Source organism: Leucopleurus acutus, assembly GCF_964270905.1.
Source record: "Leucopleurus acutus genome assembly, chromosome: 5".
Lineage (NCBI taxonomy): Eukaryota > Metazoa > Chordata > Mammalia > Artiodactyla > Delphinidae > Leucopleurus > Leucopleurus acutus.
Window position 1 is genome coordinate 128,936,795 of NC_139147.1, and position 24,252 is coordinate 128,961,046.

General features: G+C 56.3%; 1 protein-coding gene across 2 annotated transcripts; it reads left to right on the forward strand.

Moving 5' to 3' along the window:
- The first annotated feature begins 5,715 nt into the window (after window positions 1-5,715).
- On the forward strand, window positions 5,716-23,150 carry AMOTL2 (angiomotin like 2). 2 transcript variants are annotated; one of them, XM_082840032.1, is made up of 10 exons: window positions 5,716-5,875; window positions 8,429-9,223; window positions 11,957-12,254; window positions 13,295-13,439; window positions 13,787-13,879; window positions 17,547-17,842; window positions 18,632-18,939; window positions 19,720-19,937; window positions 20,504-20,683; window positions 21,433-23,150. In XM_082840032.1, exons 2-10 carry the CDS (start codon window positions 8,490-8,492, stop codon window positions 21,489-21,491), a joined length of 2,331 nt encoding a protein of 776 aa, XP_082696158.1. In that variant the 5' UTR covers window positions 5,716-5,875; window positions 8,429-8,489; the 3' UTR covers window positions 21,492-23,150. The 2 variants fall into 2 exon arrangements, with proteins under 2 accessions (XP_082696158.1, XP_082696159.1); XM_082840033.1 differs by having other exon boundaries at window positions 20,507-20,683.
- The last annotated feature ends 1,102 nt before the right edge of the window (window positions 23,151-24,252 follow it).

Consider the following 24,252-nt stretch of genomic DNA (forward strand, 5'->3'; position numbering starts at 1 on the left):
GACCCACGGTGAAGATGAAGGGAGATCTCAGGATGAAAGCTGTTTGGTGGGACTAGAGAGCAGCCCACCCAACTCTCCAGGAGAGATGACGCCAAGGCCAAAATGGACCTGATTGAACGCCAGTGGGTCTACCCTCACTGAGTAGAATTTTAGGGTTCTGTCTATCCCTTTGGGCACAAATCAATGCTAAATATATAGCATGCCAAGAAAATGAAAAAATGAGGCAAATATTTAACTCCAAGAAAAACAAAAGTTGTACAAGAAAGGAAGTGTACTCATGGCACAGTAGGTGATTCAGCTTTTAGCAATATTTACACAGTCACAATAACATAAACACTGAATAGTAATTTAACCAAACTGTCATGTTTCCATGTGGAGGATGGAGAAGGGTGTATGTGTTTAAGTGTCTGTGTGTGTATGCGGTGAGTAAGAAGTAGTAGGAAGTAGATAGGCAGTACCTAAAACAGAAACACCATGGAATAAAAGAAGATTTTTTAGAAATTTAGGTGTAAATAACAGAACATCTAAAAGACTTGAAAGTGGTTGTCTCTTTGGAATGAAATTTGGTGGGGAGAAGAGTACAACAGGGTGCTGCTTTTTACATTGTACTACTATTTGACTTTTTAAAATGTTTTTCTTTTCTATGGAGGTATACTTGACTTATAATAAACAATGCTGATTAAAAGTACACAATTTGATAAATTTGGGCATATGCACACCATACTCCCCCAAAGTTTCCTTGTGTCCCTTTGTAGTCCCTCCCACCCAGGATCATTCCTGGACAGGGATGTATGGGTGACTGGAGGTCAGGAACCACCTGTGAATGGCTCAACACCTCCCCCTTGGGTCTGTGTTTCTAGTGCGGGTTCTCCAGATGCCAGGCTGGGGAAGACCTCACAGGCCATCTTGGGCTTTAGCGCTCAACCTGAGGACAACCTCCTAGTGGAAGCCTGCCTGATTCCCTCCCTGTGCCTCCAGAACTTTCCGTTCTGCCGTGTACTGGCCTCTTTCTCTCCCGTGCCCAGTGATCCATGAACTCCACAAAGATGGAGACCCCCTTCAATTCAGAGGGCCTGGCTTACAGCAGATGCTCAGGAAATATTTGTTGAATGAATACATGAAATAGAAGACAGAAGAGATGAACGGAAGGGTGAATGGGTGAGTAAATGAAAGGTATTTTCCCAATGATGTCAATGATGTAAGATTGTATTAAAAATGGTATCTCCTTAAAGAAAAAGGGAAAGCCCAGGAGAGGTTGAAATGCGAGGAAAGCTCTGAAACACAACTGGAGCCATTAGTCCATTCTTGGAGGGACCTGGGAAATACGTGTCCCTGGAATGAAACCTTGTCCCGAACATCCCTGCTGGCCGGATCTGGGACCCCAGGTCCACCTTGGGAGCCCTGGGTAGAGCTGTCCCCAGCAGCCAGGGATGAGTCTCACTAGGGGGCACTCTTCCATTACACTGGCCCTGCCCAAGCAGACACAGAAACCTGCCCCAGGCTCTTCTCTTCAAGGAACCCTGCAAACCCTGGGGCCTCCTCACATTCCCTGTGGCCTCTGGCCAAGAGCAGAGGTTCTTTCCAAGCAGCAGTGAGCAGCCACCAAATCGGTGCCCAATCAGTACAAAGTAGCTTTGCAGAAAAGACCGGTGTCTGGGGTTACGGTGATATTTCAGAACGATCTTCCCTCCTTTACTGCCTCAAATATGCCAGTTCTGAGATCTCCATCCCCATCACCTTCCCCAGCCTGAGGGCTGCTCAGATAAGAATAAATTGAAAAGTGGACTCCTGCAGTTTACCCGTTTATTCACAATATACACCGGACACACCTGTCTGCAGGGCTGGGCCAGTGGAAATTCTGGGCAGTTATAGACCCCAGAGCAGGGAGGGGAAATGGGAGCAGTGTTCAGAGACCCTGCCCCAGGGGGACTTCACTGCCCACAGGAATCATCCCAGCCTTGGGCCTGCAGAAGCATCAGAAGCCAAGGGGCACGGATGGAGGCCAGGGGTTTGAGGGGTGTGTGCAGTTTGGAAAGTTAGGACTTCTTCATTTTTTAGGATAACATCCTCTTACCTCAACCATTGTGGGGCCTAATTTCCAAAATGCTCCAACTCTGGAGGAATTAATCCCCCGAAAGACATAGACCCTGTGAAACAGCCAGTGCCTGATGGAGATTCGGGCCTGATGCCTGGAATAGAAGGAGAGGTGGTGGTGGAAGGAGAGACTTAGGGGGAAACCTGGGGTGGAGGAGGGCCGGAAAGGGGGCAGAAAGTGGGCCATGGGGACTTGCAAAAGGACAAAGAGAAGAAGGCCCCCAGCTTGACTCTTGGAAGTGGAGATGGGAACTTCCATCCCAACGTCCAGGCTCTTCCTGTGAATTTGCTCCCTGCTCCAGATTCTGGTGGGCAGCCTGTGTCCCATAACCTGTCAAAGGAAGTGTCCAGGGGAAGCTGGAAGGGAGGATTTCACAACTAGCAGAGTCTTCCTTTGATGCTGCCCCCTGGGCCCTGGAGCCCCTCCTTTGCCTATCAACCATTTGGGAAGTAAGGGGACCATTCCCTTCCCAGCTCCATGGGGGACCTGGGCTGCTAGAGTCTAGCTTAGAACTCGCCTTTATTTTTCCTGTTGGGTGCAGTGGGGAACAGTGGCAGGGTCAGCCTGAGGCCACGTCACAGGCACAGACCCAGGCCGGAGCCCAGGCCCAGGCTAAGCAGGGATGAGGGTGTGGGTGCCTGGATCCCTTGCTAAGCCACGTACAGGCCTATGAGGCAGCCACACCCCTGGGAGCTGCACCCTTCTGAGCAAAGGCATCAAGCCTGGCTTACTCTGAGAACTGGGTCACCACTGCATCTTTCCTGGGCAGGATTCCAGGTCCAGCCAGCCACACTCTCACCTGGGAAGAATCATTACCTGCAGGGAGAGGGGGCTAAGGGAGAGGGAGGCAGTGTGGACAGAGACGGACAAAGCTGGGAAGTAGAAAGCACTGGCTTACTAGGCGAGCCTCTCTTCCCCTGCTCTGTGTGTGTGTGTGTGTGTGTGTGTTAGCCAGCTGGCCAGCCCAGCGCCCACCTGTGCACACCTGCCTCTGGCACATCTGAGCTGTGATGACCCTCTTACCCAACCACCCTGCAGAGCCAGGCGGGTTCCACTGAGGCCCCTGGCCCTGCCCTGCCCTGCCTGCCTGGGAGGCCCTGCCCTCCATCCTTGCAGAGAGAAGGGAAAAAGAAGAAAAACGTGTGTAAATTTCCCATCCAGGTTTCAGGATCTCTCTCCCGCTTCTGTCTCGGGAACACAGAGGTACACAATCAGGGGGTCCCTTTTAGGGCTGCAGCAGGCCTGCCCAATCCAAGATGTACCTCCTGACTCCAGCCATCTTGAGCCGGCCCCTTTCTGCAACCATCTCAAGGATGTTTGCCCAGCATTTTGTCCAGTGTCACCACAAATGCCCCTGAAACACAGAGCTGTACCATGCGACCTTTTCCCTGATTTTGCAACTGGAGTGCACATGCCCACACCCACTCTCACACTTCCACCAAGTGTTCCCAAGAAGAATGCTGTCCACAGGGTAAGAGGCCACCTGGGTACCTCTTCTCTGTTTCTTTTTATTTCTAAAATTCCTACCTATTGTATCTAGTCGGGACAGTGGCATCTTGGCCATAGCTCCTCTTGGTGAGGTGGTCCTTGGATGACCAAATATCCCCTAACTTGACACAAATGACTTATTTTCTCATTTGTCTTAGCCGATCACTTCAGGAATACCTTGAAGATACTGCAGGTTCAATTCCAGACCACCACAATAAAGTGAATATTGCAATAAAGCAAGTCACACAAATTTTTTGGTTTCCCAGTGCATATAAAAATTATGTTTCCAGTATACTGCAGTCTATTAAGTGTGCAATAGCATTATGTCTAAAATAACAATGTACGTACCTTAATTAAAAAATACTCTATTGCTCATCATCTGAGCCTTCAGCAAGTCATAATCTTTGTGAAATAGTAACATCAAAAATCACACATTTCCATAACAAATATAATAAAAATAAAAAAAATTGAAATATTGCTAGAATTACCAAAACGTGACACAGAGACAGAAAGTGCTCAAATGCGGCTGGAAAAATGGTGTTGATTGATAGACTTGCTCAATGAAAGGTTACCACAAACCTTCAGTCTGAAAAATGCAGTATCTGTGAAGTGCAGTAAAGCATAGCACACTGAAACGAGGTACTCCTGTGTTTGAAACACAATATTTGGCTTCCAAGTAAATCACACACACATACACACATTTTGGGGGAGGGTTTTATTAAAAATTAACAATGTCCCTGGCTAGTAAACAGCTCTTTGAACTTACCAAGTTTTCTTGTCCCAGTCCCTTCCAGTGAATCTCGCAATTGCAAACTCCACCGTGAGAGGAGGTGGAGAGGACCCAGTCAGGGCTGGAAGTCAGCCCTCATTCTCAGGATGGACAGGGGCCTGGGCCTCACACATGGAGGTGTTGAGAGGCCCAGTGTGGTGAGGGCCCAGGAGGATCTGTCAGAGCAGGCTTTCAGAAAGGGGGGTTTCCACCGGCACAGATGGACCAGCCTAGTGCAAAGCCTGGGGAGGAAGGGTCCCAGGGGCAGAGGCCAGAATTCTATCCAGAGGGGGAACAGCAGAAGCAGCAGAAGTGGACACAAGGGAGGGCTCCTGGCTGGCAGGGTTGTGGACGGAAATGAAGAAACCAGAACAGAGAGAGGGCAGATGAAGAGAGGAGGGCTCCCAGGGCCTTCCCTGTCCACCTAGGGAACCTGGATTCTGGTGGCTGCGGAAAAGTTCTGGGAATGAGAAACTGCAGCCCGCTGGCTACCTGGCTTCATCACTCTCTGTGTGACCCCTCATTTATAAAACACGGGTGATAACAGAAATCCCTGGGAGGATAACTGGAAGGGCTGGATGGGACGACCAGGCCCAGGAGGCAGGGTGCGCGCTTTCCGTAAAGGGCTGCTCCTTACTAACTTCTTTGGGAAGAACTGGACAAAGCCCCTGGCAGCGGGTGATTCAGCTAGTTAAGTGGATCAAATTAACCAGGTTTTTCAACCCAGATTCACCCTTCCTGTAGAGACAGATCCGAAAAGAGCTGGCGAAGGTGTTTGTAAACAAGAAAAGTGCAATTCGAAGGTTGCCGCCGGCGACAACCAGAGAGGCTTAGGGCTGGAAGCAAGAGTCATCTCTTCCCCAGGGGCAAGGTTCAGCCGCGCAGATAGGGACATCTTTGCAGTCCTCCCTCCCCGTACACAACACACACACACACACACACACACACACACACACACACACACACACACACCCAAGCCCCCTCACCCCCAACCACGTCCCGAAGCAACACCCAGAGTTCCTCGGGGGCATGCGATGTATAGCCCTCTGTGTCGTCCGGCCAATGGAGCTGGAGGAGAGAGGAAGGCAGGGACGTGGTTGCAGGAGGTCAGGGGCCGAGCTGGACTCAGTCTCCAGCAGCTCCGAAGGCAGAGCAGGGGGTGCAAGCCGGGAAGGGTCGCCGCGCGTCCAGGAGGCCGCGGCCTCCGGGTCCTCAGCGCCGCCTCCCCGGAGGAAGGCGGGGGCGGGGAGGAGGGGGTGGGAGGAGGCGGAGGACGGAGGAGGGCGGCGCGCTGCGAGGTTATTTGTGGTTCGCTTTGATCCCGAGGGGGAACCTGAAACTCTCACATTCCTGGCATAGCAGCCGCCTCCGGCGCTGGCCGACCCTGGGGCTGCGTGCTGGGGCCCAAGCGGCCAGAGCGTCGGTGCGACGGCCGAGAGCACACCTCAGCCGCCGCGCTGAGCCGAGCCGGGCCGGGCCGGGTCGTCGGGTCTGACAGCGCCGAGCACCCGCGGGCCGCTGCGGTAAGGAAGGCCTCTCGGCGCTTTGGGGAGCGCGCGGGGCCGCAGAGACTCGCCCCAGCCGAAGCCCGAGCCCCGCCGCAGCCTGGGCTTTTCCGGGAGCGGGAGCGGGAGCGGAGCGGACCCAGCGTCCTCCAAGGCACAGTGCGCCTTTCCCGGCAGCCGCGAAGCAGGGCAAGGACCGCTCTGCCCGGGGGTGTCTCTCGAAGGCGCGCGGGTCTGCTGGGGCTGGAGGAGGGGGGCAGCCTCTGGGGAGAACGTAGTGGGTGTTTGGGGTCGCGGGTCGGGAAGAGGGGATGCCAGGGGATGCGGATCTGGGCGGAAGGCGCCGCTTGGAGCTCAGTTTGCAGCGCCCTGGGGGCTGATTTGGTTAGGTAGGGGTTACAGGTGTCTTTGCCCCCCAACTAGCCCAAGAATTCCTCTTTGTCTTCCTTGGAAAATCCTCTCTTGAGCCACGGTCTGGCTCTCACTTAGAAAGAATGCAGCTTGCCGTCCAGCCCGCTGACGTCAGCGCTGGAGCATTTGGAAAACAAAGAGGGCGAGGGAGGGAGGGAGGGAGGCGGCTCCACGACGCTTAAAGACCTCTCCGGACCACTGGCTACCGTCGTCCACCCAGCTCCCGGCGCAGCGGCGGCCACCGGGTGCTCGTAGTCAGCCAGGAGTCCGGGTAGGGCGGGATGAGGTGCGGTCTGACTAGAGACCCTCGCTTTGGTTCCTTAGGCGCGCGTGAGCCCAGGCAAAGGCCGGAGTTGCGTGCTTGCTTAGAAGAGGGTGTTTCAGAGACCTGGGCGCGCTAGTACAGCAGGGGTGCACGGCCCGGGTCGCGGGCGCAGATTTTAGTAACGGCTCAGCTGAAAGGATGTGCATCCAAGGGTCTTGACCGGGACAAACGCGGGATGAGAGGCGCGGGAGGTGTTCCCTGTACCCAGGCACACTGTTGGTGGGGAGAGGGCCTGGAATCTGTCCGGAAAGCTGCATTCTCCGGTCCTCCTCGGCTGCAGTCAGCCCAGACAGTGATTAACTTAGGAATGCCCCGTGGATGAAACGCTAGGGAGAATTGATTCCGGTTTGTTTTGCCTCGGGTAGCTCCAGAGTCTTGCATCTCCCGTCCTTGTGTGTTTGGGGCGGGGGGAATGAGGGGGTGCCAGGAAGGATGAATACAGAGTACTCTCCAGACGCATCTCCCTCTCCCCGGTTTTGGGCAGCTGGGAGGAGGGAGTGGAATGGCTGCTCTGCCAGTTGGCCAAGCCCTAACTTGAGCAGGGCACTGGGGCTAGTTTTGGGGCAGAGGAGGGGCTGCGTTCCTCCTACTGTCCTCCTCCCGTGCACACAGGACCTTCGGAGGTGTGGGTTTTGTTTGGTCTTCCCTGAATCCCAGTTTGGAGGTCTGTGGTAGAGGAGGCTGTGGAAAGGAAGCTGGGTGAGGTGGGCAGCCTGCCAGGCCATGAGCCACTGGGAGCCCAGGCTCAGAAGGGAACACCTTCCGCAGGAGATATTATCTCCCTGCAGTTTAGGCTCAGAGCCCCCAGCCCCAGGTTCCTGCAGCCAAGAGCCTCCCCGCTCGCTCCCTTCCTTCTTCAGTCGGCTCAAATGGTGTTACCGATGTCAAGATGCTGATGGCCCATCATCCCCTGCGTGCCTAGAGGGCCATCAGGGCACATCCAAGGAGCAAGTGTGTGTGTAGCTGGGGGTGGTAATCATAAAATCGAAGACATCGTGCCACCCTTTCTTTTTACCTGGAGCACGTGTGCACTTACTCTCAGCGCACAGACTATGTGACTGGCCCACAAACCTTGATGGGTGGCACCTTTTTGCCTCATCTCAGAAAACCATTGTCCTATTATAGTCTCTCTTTCATCCCTTATTCACCAATCCAGATGCATTTTTTCCTTCTTCCTGTTCACCTTGCAGAGTGACTGCCAAGGTCATCCCATGACAGGGAGGGCTCAGCAGAGTAAAGGGTGGTGAGTTAGCTGTGCCAAGGCCGGCGCTCAGGCATGCTTCATCCTAGACGGTCCTGGGGGCTGTTTGCCTAGGGCTTCTACCAGGCTGGAATCATTCTTTATCACCTGCCAGTAAACTGGGGCCCTGTCCACCCCTGGACTGGAATGCTCAGTGGTTAGAGCTGAATTAGGCCTGCGCTAGAGTCGCTCATCAGGCTCTTTGATGGGAAGCTGACTGCAGGAGGTCAAGGTTCCTGGTGTCTAGGTTACTGGTGTTTTTCTCTAGGCACAGTAAGTCTCCATGAATATGATTATAATGGCAGTCCTTTGCCAGGGATTTACAGTACACCAGGAGCTCAACAGCCATTGCCTGTTTTAATTCTCAACTCCGTGAGGCTAGCATTATTCTTTCATATTTCCGATGGAGAAACTGAGGCTCAGAAGTTAAGTGACTTGCCTTAATCAGTAGATGGCAGCATTGGCAGTTGAACCCAGGCTTGTGTGCCCCTCCATAGCCTTGCTCTTTACCATCATGCCTTTGACCAGACAGTAATGGAAAGTCCCCCCCTTTCCCATGTGCTCCCACTGAGTGGTCTTCTTTCTCTCCTCCCAGGTGCTCTGGGGCCAGGTGCCGCTGGCCTTTGTCCAGGCGGTTGTGTGCAAGCCCAGGAAGCATGAGGACACTGGAAGACTCCTCGGGTACGGTCCTGCACCGCCTCATCCAGGAGCAGCTGCGCTATGGCAACCTGACCGAGACCCGCACGCTGCTGGCCATCCAGCAGCAGGCCCTACGGGGTGGGGCTGGGGCTGGGGGCACAGGGAGCCCCCAGGCCCCCCTGGAGAACGTGGCCCCCGAGGACAGTCAGGTGCTGCAGCAGGCCACAAGGCAGGAGCCCCAGGGCCAGGAGCACCAGGGCACCGAGACCCACCTGGCAGAGAACAGCCTCTACCGGCTGTGCCCACAGCCTGGCAAGGGCGAGGAGCTGCCCACCTATGAGGAGGCCAAAGCCCACTCGCAGTACTATGCGGCCCAGCAGGCGGGGCCCCAGCCACATATGGGGGACCGGGATCCCCGCGGGGCCCCGGGTGGCATTCGGAGGCAGGATGAGGCCCTGCGTGAGCTGAGGCACGGGCACGTGCGCTCCCTGAGCGAGCGGCTCCTGCAGCTGTCCCTGGAGAGGAACGGGGCCCGTACCCCCAGCCACATGAGCGCCTCCCACAGCTTCCCCCAGCTGGCCCGCAACCAGCAGGGACCCCTGCCCAGGGGCGCCCCTGCAGAGGGCCCGGAGCCCCGCGGACCTCCACCTCAGTACCCACACATCGTGCTAGCTCATGAGACCACCTCCGCTGTCACCGACCCGCGGTACCGCACCCGTGGCAGCCCGCACTTCCAGCATGCGGAAGTAAGGTAACTGCCCACCTCGGTCTTCAAGCTCTTGGCTTCCAGCGTAGTTCTCCCAGGGTGAAGAGCCTCCAGAATCCTGGCGAGCTCCAGAGGAAGGCCGATGATACCCTCTCCCTCCCAAGATGGGAGCTAATGCTGGAAGGAAAGAGGGATTTAGCCAGGGTCACATGAGAACTTAGTGGCATCCCTTGCTTTAATTTGGAGGTGGACACCATTGTCTAATTGTCTGTAGCAGTTGAGTAACTAGGGTTTTCAGAGGCTATGAATTACAGCAGGGGGTTAAAGGTTGGGTTTCAGAAAGACCTTGCAAAGACAAGGGTTGGGAATCATTGCCAAACTGTTTCCAAGTTAAGTGGGAAGAAGGTGGAACCTCCTTCTCTGGAGGTTTCTAAGAACAAGTGGACATGTTTGCTTTCTGTGATTACTGGGATGCATTCCTAACTGTAGGCAGGAAGAAAGGACCAGATGGCCTCCTTAGGGACCTCTCCCCGCTCCTACACCGGGGCGGGAGCTGCCCTGTCCCTACCATTCATTTCCTTTCATGTTTTTCTGTGTGGTCCATGTGGGTGGAGCCTGGAGTGGGAGAGGATTCTTGGTCCAGGTGAGCCCCTTTCTGTGGAGGCTCCGGAGAGGCTGCTGGGGGGAGGGCTTAGTGTTTGATTCTCAGTGTGAAGGGAAGCCTTTAGAGGATGCGATTTGGCGTACCTTTTTAAAACGATTCCTCTGCTGCATGTAGAGAATGGATTCTAGAGGCTAGAATGGAAGCAGGGATGCCCGGGAGGGGCAGGAAGCCCAGATAGTTTGCAGAAATAGGGTTCCTAGAAATGAGGCTATCGCTTGGCTCCGCACCTTCTCCTGAGAAGCTGACACACGCCCTTTTCACACGCCCTGCATCTCCCCCGCACAGGGGTCCAGGAAGCCCCACCAGAGGAGCCTGAAGGTTTGCAGACTCCCTCTTCCTCTGATGGCCCAAGGTCCAAGTCTGGTTCTCTTCGTGCCTGCTGAGTCCTCATTTAGTCACCCACTTTCCCACTGTGTGCCCTTTCCCGGGAAAGATGGCTTTCTTAGCTCTCGAGAAATGAGTGACGTGATAGCTTGGAATGAAGGGACCAGAAGATGGAGCCTGTGGGTTTTCGCCACCCTCCACCCCCCAGGCCCCCCTACCTTATCTCCTTTCTCAGGGCTCCGTCCTGGGAGAGTTTCGGAAGCTGAGTTGTGGTTTCTTCTCTTGGACCAGCCTTATTGAGCCCTGTCAGGAAAAGATAATATCGTGGAAAGGAAGTAGACTGTTTGCAGGAGAACAAAAAAAGAGGGAGGGGGAGGGGCGAACAAGGGGAAGGGAGAGCAAGTGTGAAGGAAAGGAGGCTGTATTCTTTCTTGGAGCCAAGTCATCCCCAAAGAATGCCATTTGTGTCTGCCTGGCCCAGGGCAGGGGGGGCAAGTTCAAGAAGCAACCCCAAGATGCCACATTTAGCAGCACAGGGAGAGTTTGCACATTCCAATGGGGACTCTCAGCTCTCACTGGAAGCTCTACCTTGGGCAGTAAGAGAAATACATCTGCCAGCCTCTCCTTTGGCTGATCCGCTGAGGCTTGCTTTCTGGGAACTGGGGGCAGGGACTGTTCTTGTAGCCTAGGGCCATAAGAGGGGCAGGGGAGCCCGGAGTCTGGAGGGGGAAGGATGAAGGGGAGGGATGAGGGGAAGAGCAGGCATAGGTGCTGAGGTGATGCACTCATGTGGGCCTTCCGGGACTTGGGAAAGTTCCTGGTGAAACTGAGGCCATCAGCTCTTTTACACTTAGAGCCACAAGGCCCCAGAAAGGCTCTGTGACCCCACAGGCCTCTTGCTCTCTGCCCCTTCCCTTGACATGGGGCCCTGAGGCTGACGTTATACCAGTAGGACATTGTCCCTAAACTCAGGCTATTGTCATAGTCCTGAGGCAACCACTACGCCCCAGAAAATCCAGTGTTTGGGTCACATTTACTCTTTGAGCAGAGAGTAAGCTGCGGTCTCCACTAGGAGAGACGGAGGATGGGCCGTCATTGTGGGAACGCCCACTGCAGGCCCAGCACTCTGCCAGGCAAATGTAGCCCTCACAAACCCCCTTGAGGCTGAGAACCTTACTTACACGATTGAGCGGAGTCCTGCCGCACCATGGGCTTAAACACTGGAGCCGGAGTTTGAATGCCTATTTTGTCGGACTCTGGAGCCCAGACTCTACCCCTGACATCTGTCTCGCCGCTCTAACCTTAGCCACAGTCTTCTAAAAATGTTTCTTCAAGGGGTGACGGGACCCAAAATAGGAGGGAGAAAAAGTGCGTGTGAGCGCAGGGCCTGACACCAGGGGCTGGAACAGACACCAAGCGGCCCAGGGGCCTGGAAGTTTGTGTGTTCAGTCATGATGGATGTGACCTCCACACTCAGAAAGAGCCTTCTATTGATGAGAAGGGTCAGGAGTGCGCTTTTCAAGATCTCTTCTTTAAGCTCGGGTTGCTAGGACTGCTCAGGCTGATCCCCGGGGCCTCGGCCACAGTGAGGCTGGGCATGAAATAAGCATGCTCATGTTAATCCCCTCCAGCCCTGCTCCCCTGGCCCTTGAAGGTCTTGGGGACGCCATGTGGAAAGGCCTTCCCCACCAGTCGCTGCCTCACGCTGTGGGGAGGCTGTCTGCCCAAGAGGGCTGGCGCGACTCGGGGTGGCTTCTCGGTCTCTGAGCACCTACTCTTCTGTTCCCCAGGATCCTGCAGGCCCAGGTGCCCCCTGTGTTCCTCCAGCAGCGGCAGCAGTACCAGTACCTGCAGCAGCCCCAGGAGCACCCCCCGCCCCCATCCCCGGCTCCCCTCAGCCAGGGCCCGCTAGGCTCCCTCAGCCTACCAGGGTTGGAGGCCCCAGCAAGCACCCAGGCCTCCTCGGGCAGTGCCCACCTGGCCCAGATGGAGACTGTGCTGAGGGAGAATGCCAGGCTGCAGAGGGACAACGAGAGGCTGAAGAGGGAGCTGGAGAGCTCGGCGGAGAAGACCAGCCGCATCGAGAAGGTAGGCCCTGCTGGGGCCTCGGAGGGGCAGGGGGAAGAAGGGACCCCGACGGGGCTGGCCTGGCTGGGCTTCTCAGCCGTCCCTCAGTCCCCGCCCCCATCCCTCATGCACCCTCCCTGGCTGACTCCAGACAGCTGGGGAGCAGCCGGCACAGCAGGCCTGGAGCATGAGCTGTTGCTGCCCAATGGTGATTAGAAAGAGCCCATTCACGGCTCCCTCACACTCGCACCCTTCCCCTGCACACACCCCCTCCCGTGGACACCTCCCACAGAGAGCCCTTTGTATCCCCCACACAACAGCAAGTCTGTTCCAGGCCAGCCCTGACCACAGAGGAAGCCCCTCCTCTTGGAAAAAACGAGCGACTTATTGGAATCACAGGCCAGCGAGGAGCACGTGCGGAACCTGCCAGCCGCCAAGTGGGAGGGGCAGCCAGGGCCAGGCTGGCCCTCTGGGGTGGATGGCGGTGGCTGGAGAGGCAAATCCTCCAAGCAGAGGCGGCTCAGGCTGGGGTCTGGTGCTCCCTTCTTAGTGAAGGGTTACCAGCTGTGCGCTCAGCCTTAGCAGGTGGCCTCAGGCCTCCCGAGGCCATCCTGTGGTGTCCCAAGATAAGTCCACCCTCCAGACCATGGTTGGAGTCTGAGTGCCCACTCCTGGGCCCATTGTGCTCAGATTTCTCAGTAGAAGCCAGACAAAAGGAAGATGCTTCTTTCTGGACAGTGGGCCCCAGAAAGCTGCGCTTAGTCACGCTGCAGGCAGCCACTTCCAGAGAACCTGGCCTTGGGTTTGCTCAGGACCTTGGGACAGTTGAAGGGACCCTCGCTTGCCTGTTCCAGCAGTCTGGTCCACCTCTAGAGGCTACAGGCTGCAGCCCGTCCCACCAGAACTAGGTGGATTTTTTTGCTGTGGCTTTTGATCCTCTCCTCTCTCACCCTTTCTGATGGAGAATAGCAGATCAGCCGGGGTCTGTGGAGGGGACCTTGATGCCACTCCCTCCCTGGGAGCTATCCCCTTCCTTCAGCTCTGCTGTCTGCCTCTTGCAGCTGGAGAGCGAAATCCAGCGGCTCTCTGAGGCCCACGAGAGCCTGACAAGGGCCTCTTCCAAGCGGGAGGCCCTGGAGAAGACTATGCGGAACAAGATGGACAGTGAGATGAGGCGGCTGCAGGACTTCAACCGGGATCTGAGAGGTGAGGACGGCTTACCCAGGTGGAGGGGTGGGGAGTGCCTGCGGACAGCTTGATCCCACTGTTCTAGGGAATAATTCAGAATCTGTCCTCTGCAATAAGAGTATAAATCGACTCAAAGGAGACTAGGCTGAGACTCCTTGGGGAGTCTTGTCTCTGTGTTCTAGACCTTAGGGCCCCTCATGGAGCTCCCACCCACGTGGCCCAGGATGACCTGGAGCTTCCCTATGAGCCCACCCCCAACTTGGAGAATGCAGCCCGACAGATAGGACCGAGGGGACACCCCAGCAGGCAGCTTCACCTGTATTCAAACATTTTTCCTTAAAACCTCTTTTCTTTATTTGAAACAGAGAGATTGGAATCTGCAAACCGGCGCCTGGCAAGCAAGACACAGGAAGCGCAGGCAGGCAGTCAGGACATGGTGGCCAAGTTGCTGGCTCAAAGTGAGTAGGGGTCCCACTCAGGAACCTGGCCAGAGGTGTGGCCAGGACAGCCCCTCAGCACAGGGAGGATCGGCCTCCTCTATCAAAGCAGTGCTTGGAGCTTGGGTTTACTGAATGTCTACTATGCACCCAGCAGTGGACTAGATCTGGGGGAGGGGTAGTTTCTGAAGAGGAAAAAGATCTGGTTCTCTGTGTATTGGGGAAATCAGTGGATCCAGAGGGATAGCTGGGGAGCTGTGGTTTGCTGAGCTGTGGTGCTGACCATCGGTTCGGTGTCCTTCAGAAGCATGGGGGAGGCCACAGAGCCTTGGAGACAGGTGGGATGAGAGAGAAGGAAGAGCCTGAGTCTCCCAGGGGGTGCCCGGGGGGAATGCGGGAAGCTGGGGAGCATGGTGAGGCTGGGCCATAACAGGTGGAGGCACCAGCCAAAAATGGGGCGTAACCAACAGGGCAGCCCAAAGAAGGGGCTCAGGAGGATCCCCTAAAGAGGGTGGTCAGAGGCTTCTTGAAGAACAGATGAGTTCATTGTTGACTCATCCATTCAGTCACTCATTTGTTCACTAGCACAGCTGTGCTGAGCCCCTGGCCAGCGTGGAGCACAGCAGGAACAGGTCAGGAAGGTGCCAGGGCAGGGAGGCCAAGAGAGGCAGTGAGCTTGAGGAAGGAGCAGGGTCTTCCCACCCCGGATTTCAGGCAACAAGGGTGGCCTGGCCCCGGAGGCGAGATGAGGAGAGGTCCCCAGCAGCCTGAGAGAAGGGCTTTGTGGGGTAGCACGGTGGGGAGCAGGCCACAGGTGAAGAAGCAGCAGGATAGCTCAAGTGGAGGTTCGAGCAGGGAGTTTGGGGGAAGGGGGAGGACAAAGGGAGCCCCGAGCTCAGCAGTAGGAAGAAGCTGCAGCAGTCAGAAGAGACAGACAGGCAGTTATTTATTAAACTCCTCCTGTATGCTCTTACTACGTGCTATAGTGGTGTTAGGGTGTTTGCAAAGGAGTGGAGTGGGGGCGGCTGGTGGCCGGGCGAGGGTGGCTTCGAGGAAGGAGGAACCCATTCAGAAAGCCTGCTGTGCTGAAGCTGGATACTTAGGGGGTGTCCAGAAGTGGAGGGGCAGCTTGAGGGCTGAGCTGTGCTGGCAGCACCTCCCTCCTCAAGGAGGGCTCGGCCCTGGACAGGGCCGACCAGAGCCCAGCACTGAAGGGCTGGGGGGTGGGGGTGGGCAGGGGGCAGGCGGGGCTGTACTGGCGGGAGGCGATGACTTAGGGTCCCTGGGAGGTGGGGAGGGGACGGCCCCGAGGGTCCCGTTTGGAGTCCGAGGAGGGCGGGTTTCTGGAAGGGGGTAGAATGGGGCGCCCTGTAGTAGAGGGCCGACTTTGGGGGCCGGGCTCTGCCAAAGAAAGGAAGTCACCGGCGGGTTTCTGGGAGCGGGCAGGGGAGGGGCGAAGGGGGAGGCCGGCCTGGAGGCGTTTCCGCTCCCCGGGGAGCGAGCGCCAGGCTGTTCTTGGCTCCGGGCTGGAGCCATTAATCTGGCAGCGGCGGGTGACCTGGATGCCAGGCATTCCTGAGCCCGGGCTGTTCCGCTGCGCCCCGCCCCGCCGCCGCCGCCGCCGCTCCCTCCCGCGCCCCGCCCGCCCGCACTGCGGGAGGAGGGAGGACACTGGGACAAAGGGACTGGGACGTGCCGGTGGGGCCTCGCTTTCCCAGGGGGAAAGGCCTTATGCTCCCTCCACTGCTCGCTCGCCCTTGGCCTCTCGCCCTGTCTCCCTGATTCGCGGCCACCCCGCCTAGGAGTGCCCCCGCCGCCTGCCCGCCAGACAGGCCCAGGGTTTTATCCTGGTGGCTGGGGATGGCCAAGGGCTCAGGCTTCCCAGCCCCTGCCGGGGCCTTAGAGGTGTGGGAGGTGGCAGGAAGCTTCTGGAAGCCAAAGGCTGGGTCCTGGGGATCCTCCCCAAGGGCTGACGGAAGCCATGCAGCCCTTCCTTGCTCCCAATAGCCATGGGGAAACCAGAATTCTCAGGGAAGATGCCTCTGGTTGATCTCACCTTTTTTCTGGAGTCAGTCAACACTAGTAGGGAAGTGTGCCCACTACGCCAGTGCCATCTGCTTTTCCTACTAGGCAAGCTATACAGACCTCCAGCTCAGGTCAGGCCCTGTCCTCCCTGGGGAGCTGGCCTTGAGTCCTGAGGCCTGGTTCTCCCAGCCCTGTCCCCCTTGGGCAGTTTCTTCCCACTGAGCCTCAGATTCTGAGGCTGTAAGATGGGGGCATCATAGACTGGGATGAGATGCAGGCCTCCTGCAAACTCTGTAAGCTGTTGGGCTCTGTGAAGCCTCCCAGGATGGGGTCACTACCTCCAGGTCCAAAGTCCCAGTCAGCACTCCCGCCTGCCCCCTCCACTCCATCAGGGGTCAGGCCAGCTTGGGATGAAAGGCTCAATTTCAGTGTTACTGAGCTCTGCCATCTTCTTCCTCCACCCCAAAGAATGAGGCCAGCCTGGACCCAGCCTTCTGAAATCCAGCGTGAACCAGAGCTGACCTGGGTCAGTCGCCTGTGTCCTCCCTCTCTGCCCCAGGGCCCTGAGTAAATGAATCCTCCCTTCTGCCTGCCAGGTCCCAAGCCTTCACTCGTCTGTTCCAGAGCTTGTACTGTCCTATGTGATAGGTATAAAGATTAAAGATGGCTCAAAGATTAAAATTAATTAAAATTAAATAAAATGAAGAATTCGGCTCTTCCCTCACACTAGCCACGCTTCCAGTGCTCAGTAGCCCCGCATGCCTAGTGGCTACCGCACTGGCTGGCACGGTGTAGGACCAGCCCATTATGACAGGAAACTCCACTGTGCTATGATAGTGCTGCCCTAGAGAGTGTCTTTGAGTCCACCAGGCAGGCCCCAGAGCCTCTGCCCTCCAGCAAGGCAGGCAGCCCACACACTCTGCGGGTAGGGGCGCCTGGGTCCACAGAGTGAGCCCTGGAGCCCACTTCGGCAGCCCTCTAGGTGTGAGGGCCTCACACCACAGCCAAGCAGCCTGATCCGTCAGAGGCAGGCTGACTTGGGTCCCCATCCTGGCAGCACCATTCACCTCCTATGTTTCCTCCCCTTTAAGTTGAGGGGTCACAAATCCTGCCTCAAGGGACTGTTACTGGAGGCTTTGGTGGAATAAGATGTATAAGTGCCTGGCTCCTGGGGCAGCACACGGTGGTCCCTTCCCCTCTCCTTGATTCTTCCACTTGAATGATGACCACACGACAGTCCACCTGAGCCTCCGTTTTCTCATCTGCAAATGGGCGTCACAGTTCCTACCGGTCCAGTCTCTAGTGTCACCGTGAGGCTCGAGGGGAACTGTGAATGTGTTTTGGAAATGGTGACACCTGGCACAAGTGGGCAGTGTTTGGGGCTCTCTCCTGGCAAGACCATGTCCCAGCAGAGGAGCAGTGTACCCAGTGACTACTGCAAGGGCCCCGGCCTGGCGCTCTCATATTTACTCAACCTGAGCCTCAGTTTCCTGGCCCATGCAATGGGGTTACTAAGGGTACCTAACTCGTAGGTTGTGGGGAGGATAAGATGCAGTCATGCTGCTGCAGTGGTCAGCCCAGAGCCCAGTACGTGGGGGGTGCTCCGTGGGGCCAGCGAGGTGGCTGCCGTCACTGACCAGGCCCCCCCTCTCCGTCCCTGCAGGCTACGAGCAGCAGCAGGAGCAGGAGAAGCTGGAGCGGGAGGTGGCACTGCTGCGCGGAGCCATCGAGGACCAGCGGCGGCGGGCCGAGCTGCTGGAGCAGGCTCTGAGCAATGCCCAGGGCCGGGCGGCACGAGCCGAGGAGGAGCTGCGGAAGAAGCAGGCCTACGTGGAGAAGGTGGAGCGGCTGCAGCAGGCCCTGGGGCAGCTGCAGGCTGCCTGCGAGAAGCGTGAGCAGCTGGAGCTACGGCTGCGGACGCGCCTGGAGCAGGAACTCAAGGCCCTGCGTGCGCAGCAGGTGAGCTGGGAAGACCCGCGGAGGTGGCAGAACTGGAGCAGCATCAGAGGAGGCCAGCTCTGAAGCCCCCGGGAGACCCTGCTGAGATCCAGGCCGAGCCCCCTTGGAAAGCCAGGGTGATCTGTGCCGGCCTTGCTGAAGGCCCCTCCCAGCCACCAGTCTTAGCAGAGGCTTTGCCACGGGGCCATGTGCCGACCTCGGGGACTCAAGACTTGGGCCTCTGTCCTCAGCAGCAGCACAGGTTGGCACACTTGGTCTCTAGAGAAAGTCACTCAGGAGCATTGATGGAGGAGACTAGCCACCTCTTGTGTGTCTCCTCAGGATCCTGGGAGAAGATAGTCGCCCAGATGCTGAGTCTTTATCCTCACTTTGGACTGTGTGAATAGCTCTTGTGTTTACAGACCAGATAGGGTTCTGTCTCCACTCCCAACCTTACCCTTCCCACAGAGATAGGGTGACCAGACCTCCTGGATTGCCCAGTTCTGTCCTAGTTCACACCAGTTGTCCCAGTGTCATTGAGTTGCACCCCTTTCCCAGATTGGAAGATAATTTATGTGGTCGCTATTGCAAAGGCAGACCTGATCTTCTCACACCCTTGGCCACAGGATTTGGGGCGGGGGTGCGGGGACCCATGCCTCCCCTTTGTCTCTGGGTGGAAGCGGGCTGCGAAGAGTGTACGGGGAGGCTGACCAAGCCCAAGGCTCGGTGAGAGTCCTTCTGTGGAGGCGAAGACCTGTGGCCAACGCGCCCCAGCTGCCGCCCCTGACCACGGTGCTCCTCTCTCTGCAGAGGCAGGCAGGCAGCCCCGGTGGTGGCAGTAGCGGCGGTGGGTCCCCGGAGCTCAGTGCCCTGCGGCTGTCGGAGCAGCTACGAGAGAAGGAGGAGCAGGTCCTGGCACTGGAGGCCGACATGACCAAGTGGGAGCAGAAGTATTTGGAGGAACGTGCCATGAGGCAGTTTGCCATGGATGCGGCCGCCACGGCTGCCGCCCAGCGCGACACCACTCTCATCCGGCACTCCCCCCAGCCCTCGCCCAGCAGCAGCTTCAACGAGGGCCTGCTCACCGGCGGCCACAGGCATCAGGAGATGGAAAGCAGGTTGGGCATTACAGGCCGGGCACCTGGGTGGGGGTAGGGGGGTGGCGATGTCAAGTCCCTGCCCCGTCCTTAATCCGTGATAAACACCCCTTGCCCCACCTGGCCTAACAATCCCTCCTACTTCTGAGCTGACCCCCGTGCTTTTGGCATAGCTGGCATCATACACGTATTCTTTCCCAGAGGTACCAACCAAGTCCTTGGTCTGCCCAGGAGACCCCACTGTTGGATGCCATCCAAGGCTCTGGGACTCTATCCCCTCCCCCTCCCCCATGTAAATCAGAGAGTAAGACTTTCCTACTGAGTCCACACCATGTACCACCCCCAGAAGGAATGTGGCCGAGGCCCCCGGCCTGGGGGTAGCTAGTATTTTCTCTCCAAAAACAATCTCAGGGGCCCCACAAGATTTCCATTTAACCTATACCTGGCTCAAAAGCACAAGCACGTTGACTGAGCCCATTTGGCCAACAGCCCTGGAGGTGGTCCTCCAGGACGGGGGTTGTACCATTGCTGTCATTGGATGAACCCAGGACCTGCCCCTTGATGACCTGCCTTTGCTGGTGTGAGAAGGGCCCAGCACTTCTCGCATGGGCAATTTTCAGAGCATCCAGTTCCAGAGCTGTGATGGCATTTCTGAAGGCCCCCTCCTGCCCCTGCTGCAAGGCCAGGAGAGCCCAGCCTGGTTGTAGGAAAGGCTTTCCCTCCAACGTCTACAAGGCAGGAAGGATGGGGGCTGTTGGATCTGTAGGTCTGAAGATGCAAGCATGACCTCTCACCCCTCAGGTTAAAGGTGCTCCACGCCCAGATCCTGGAGAAGGATGCGGTGATCAAGGTTCTTCAGCAGCGCTCCAGGAAGGATCCTGGCAAGGCCACCCAGGGCTCCCTGAGGCCCGCCAAGTCGGTGCCATCTGTCTTCGTGGCTGCAGCAGCAGGGGCCCAGGGCTGGCAAGGGCTCTCCTCCAGTGAGCGGCAGGTGGATGCCCCTGCCCGGCTGGCTGCAGGTGAGAGGAGGCGGGTAAGCGGCAGAGGCAGAGGCTAGGGTGTCCTCAGGCCTTTCCTCTCAGAACTGAGGCTCAGAGGAGCCAGGGCGTCCCAGCCCCTCACCCAGGGAAGCTGGCTTATACTCTGGCTCCAGCGATCCTGCAGCCCACAGCTGTCCCCCTGGTGTGAAGAGGCAGGCTGTAGCCCCCATCTCTGGAAATTCCACCACCCTGGCCCCAGCCACTTACCATCTAAGTAAAAATAGAGCTCCCTGTACAGACGTACCTTCTGGGCCAGCCCTTCCACTCCCCCTTCTAAGCAGATGCCACAGAAATCTGAGAGTCCCTACTGGTTTTAAGATTTAATCTACACCCCTTTAAGAAAGGCTCTTCTACTCGAAGTTTTTGGAACCCAATCCAACCTGATAGTTATTCCCATTTGGAAACAGGAGCGTTTAGTTGTAATCGAAGTTCTTGCAAATCAAGAGCAATTCGCATCCCTAATAGGTACAGTTAAGTAGGGGTGTTCTTCCTGGGGGTTCCACCTTATGGACAAGGCAATAACTGTGAACCTCCTGCCTTTCCAGCAGACAGGGCCCCGGCGGAGGAGCCAGTGGCCGAGGCTCCCCTAGCTGCCCACGCCAAACATGGGAGCAGGGATGGGAGCACCCAGACTGACAGCCCCCCAGACAGCGCCGCCGCCTGCCTGGGCCTGGAGCCCGACGGCCTTCTGGGGTGCAGCAGTGGCCAGAGGGCAGCCTTGCTGGGTAAGTCCCCTTCCCCCCCACCCCCCGACTTCTCTGCGGGGCTGAGGGCATGTTGGGGTGTGAATTGGGGCCCCTGACCCTTTATTCCCAGGCCCGGCCCCACTCACTGCCCACACTCCACAGGGAGCCCTGCACAGGGACGGGTGAGCAGGGTGTGAGGCCCACTGCAGTACATATGAGAGCTGGTTGGATGCATGAATAGGGGAACTGAAAACCCTGATTACAGACAGATCCACCTGGGAGGCTCTTTATCTTCTCTTTGGAAGTCTTCTTTTATTGCCAGTCTAAATATCTAAGATAATGGAGCTTGGTGAGTTACCCTTCCACTCAAGTTAGGAGACTTTGTTTAAAAAGAATCCGGGAAGGAGAAATTTGAGAAGATGCCATTACTGTGTTTGCTCCCTTTCACATTAGCCTTTGCATATTTGCCTGGCCTCACCATCTCAGAAAACCACAGGCATGAAAAGAATGCGGCAGCCTCCCTCCCTTGGGGCTCTCCACCCTCCCTCCAGCCCTCCAACCAGTTCCAAGTTGTAAACAACTGTGTCTTCCACTCTGGAGGCTGGTGGTCTGGACCAAGAGCCCAGAGGGAGCAGAGCTTTGTGCTTAGGTTGGCCAAGTTATGGCGACCTGGGCAGCTGAGTTGGGAAAAGTTGGTGAGGATAGATCCTATCTTTCAAACGTGGTAGGATTTAAAAGAGCAGTGTGGTAATGCTCGTTGGCATGTGCCTGTGTTCTTATCTCTCCAGATTCTGTTGCTACATCCAGAGTCCAGGACTTGTCGGACATGGTGGAGATACTGATCTGAAGGAGGTGGTGCCTTGGGGACTCCGAACCACTCCCTGCTCTCCTCTGCCCTCTGCCACGTGGCCATTCCAGCAGCCGCTCCAGAGGCTGCTTCACCCTCCCCCAGCCCAGCACTCATTCCCATTGACCATCTGGTCCCAGGAGCTGAGGAAGGATGCTGCAGAGGAGAGGGGAGCTGTGAGCCGGCCCCCAGAAGACTCTGCTCCTTAGCCCCACATTCCTCCTGGGCCCACGTGGAATGAGGACTGGACCTTAACCTGCTTGCAGCCCAAGGCTTGCTGCCAGGGTAGCAACCGAAAGCTCAGAAGGGAGTAGCCCCTTCTGCACCCCCAGTGGACACTCGGGCAGAGGGGGACAGGATATGTTGATTTGGGGGCTGATTGCCAAGAATGGCTGCCCGTGGACGCCAGGTGGGCTGGTTTACTAGTCAGGCCTGGCTCAGTGTGGTCCCTCCAACCTCCTCAGCCCCTCACCGCCTCCTTGGGCTCACCCACACTTGCATCTTGTGGGGCCCGTTGAGGCCGCAGCCTCACCCCTTCACTTGGAAAGGACTGGGATGCGCTGTGCGGTTTGTATATAATTCCCTTCCTTGTGGAACAGAAGACTGAAGCGGGCTGCTTCAGCTTTGTCCCCTCGTTCTGTGCTCCCATCTCTGCTGTCACGGTTCCGCCCAGTTAGCTCCCCTTCTCAAGCCCTTGGCCCGTGATCCAGTTGATCCACGGGATATTGGCTGTCTTTTTCCCCATCTTGAACCCTTTTGGAAATGCCCACGTGACCCTCCCCCACCACCACCATCACCAGCCTCTTGAAATGGCTCCACAGCTCCTGTCCTTGGGACATCCTGTCAGTTTGGTTATGAGCCCTGAGCCAGGTGAAGTGAGCCACCACACAAGTCTGCTGTGGTGGGGTTCCCAGCACCAGTTCTCCCAAAGGAAACTGGAGACATGGCCTTGTTCTCATCAGGGTCTCTGTCCACCCACCCTGGAGGGATTGGGAGACGTGACTCAGATAGTCCTCTGAATGGAGCCCCCGTTACAGCATGGCGCCGTGAGGCTGGCTCCTCGAGCCACCCGTGCCCAGCGCCCTGAAGCAGGGCCGGCGCTTGAGAACTGGAGTGAAGCATCCAATGGCAGCCTGCCAGTGGCCGTGACTTTGACTTCTGGTCTTAAAGAGTCCCCCAGCTCAGCCCCAGGAGCGATTGGTGGGTTTTAGCAGTTTGTCTTGACTGTTTTTAGTTCTCCTTGAATCTTTGTTTTTTTTTTTCCTTTAACTGTTTTTAGGTTTTATATGTGTTATTTTATTCCCATGGTTCCTCAAGTTTCCTTTTTAAACATTTGCATTTGCTGGACAATTGCATATTTTTTTAAATCTCCCTACCCCTCTTGAAAGCTGAAAAATGCATTTGGTTCATATGCATTGTTTACAAAGAAAAAAAGAAAAAAGAGAAAAAAAGGCAAAAAAATATTGTGGAAGAAAAAAAACAACTTAATATATTTTGGATTAATATTTGGTATTTCTTTTAAAGTATTTTTTTGTGCTGTGAACATTTTCTGCCAAAGACCATGATGTGTGTCTGTATGTTTAAGTTATCGTAAATATTTAAAATGTAAACATGGCTGTTTTGTTATGCCACCCTGTACCAGGATTGCTGCTGCATTCCACTGGGTATAACAGTATTTTAATAAAAAAAAAAAAATTTAATTAAAAGCGGTGTCTTTGCACAGGTGAGACTATGCTGAGAGGGAAAGGAGAGGGGGTAGGAACTTTGGGGGGCCACCCGTGTCATAGTCCCCAACCACTCTCAGCACTGAGCTGGACCCCTACTCGTCCACTCCATGCTCCTGTACGCCTTGGTTCTTAAACACTGACCAGGGCATGTCCATAAACCACCAGCTCAGGGTGACTGCCATTTCTCATACAAGAGGAGTGAAGGCTGGTTTCCATTTTCTGATTGTGGGAAACCTTTGGGCAAGGCTGGTCCCTCCTTATCTGCAAGGCTAGGAGGCTATACAGTGTAATTTCTTCTAGGATCCACAAGTCCTGGGAATTTGTGAGACTGCATTAAGGACAAGGTTGGAATGAGGATGTGGTTGGCTTTCCCCAGAGAACATTTCTCTCGGTCTGGGAAAGTCTGGCAGAGGGGCAGCCTCCCCAGGTAACTTTGTCCTAACTGACTTTGTTTGCCCACACGCTGTGGTTACTCCACAGTAGGAAGGGGTGTCCAAAGGTGGCTTTACCCTTCCCTCCCCCTGCCCAGCATGGAGTTCCTGTCTGGGACCATCCAAGAGACAGGGAGCCGTGCTGCTTGGAGCCCTGTAGAGGGTCTTCATGTGTGCGGCAGGATCTTGGGCTCTGCCTCCCTCCCTGGCTGTGGCCTCAGCACCCCTGCCCAAGTTCCAGGAAAGCATATCACTCCAAACCACAAAAGAGAAAACATCTCAATCTCAGGGGTCCTTGTATCAGAAACAAAGCCCCTGCTGCCATGAGCCAGTCAGCACACTGAGGTTCCCCGTCAGGAACAACCAGCCTCATCAGGCTGTCAGTCAGGAGCCAACCACCAGGCAGAGGGCGGCCAGACAGGCCCGTGATGGGAACGGTCACCTCCACGGCAGTGAGCCAAGTATTTTCAGGGCTGGTGTAGGGACTCAGCAGCCACGTTGATGAGTATCCGAGCAGGATCGTAGAGATCAGCTTCCCGAGCCAGCCGACCTGCCCACAAGAGATGGAGCCAGACAGGTGGAGGAATTGGGGACATGCAAGGA

Bases quoted from the DNA above. Each gene is read 5' to 3' on its own strand.
- AMOTL2 (XM_082840032.1), top strand. From the start codon at position 8,490: ATGAGGACACTGGAAGACTCCTCGGGTACGGTCCTGCACCGCCTCATC. The intron at 12,255-13,294 runs GTAGGCCCTGCT...TGCCTCTTGCAG, and splicing joins AGACCAGCCGCATCGAGAAG to CTGGAGAGCGAAATCCAGCG. The intron at 13,880-17,546 runs GTGAGTAGGGGT...CCGTCCCTGCAG, and splicing joins GGCCAAGTTGCTGGCTCAAA to GCTACGAGCAGCAGCAGGAG.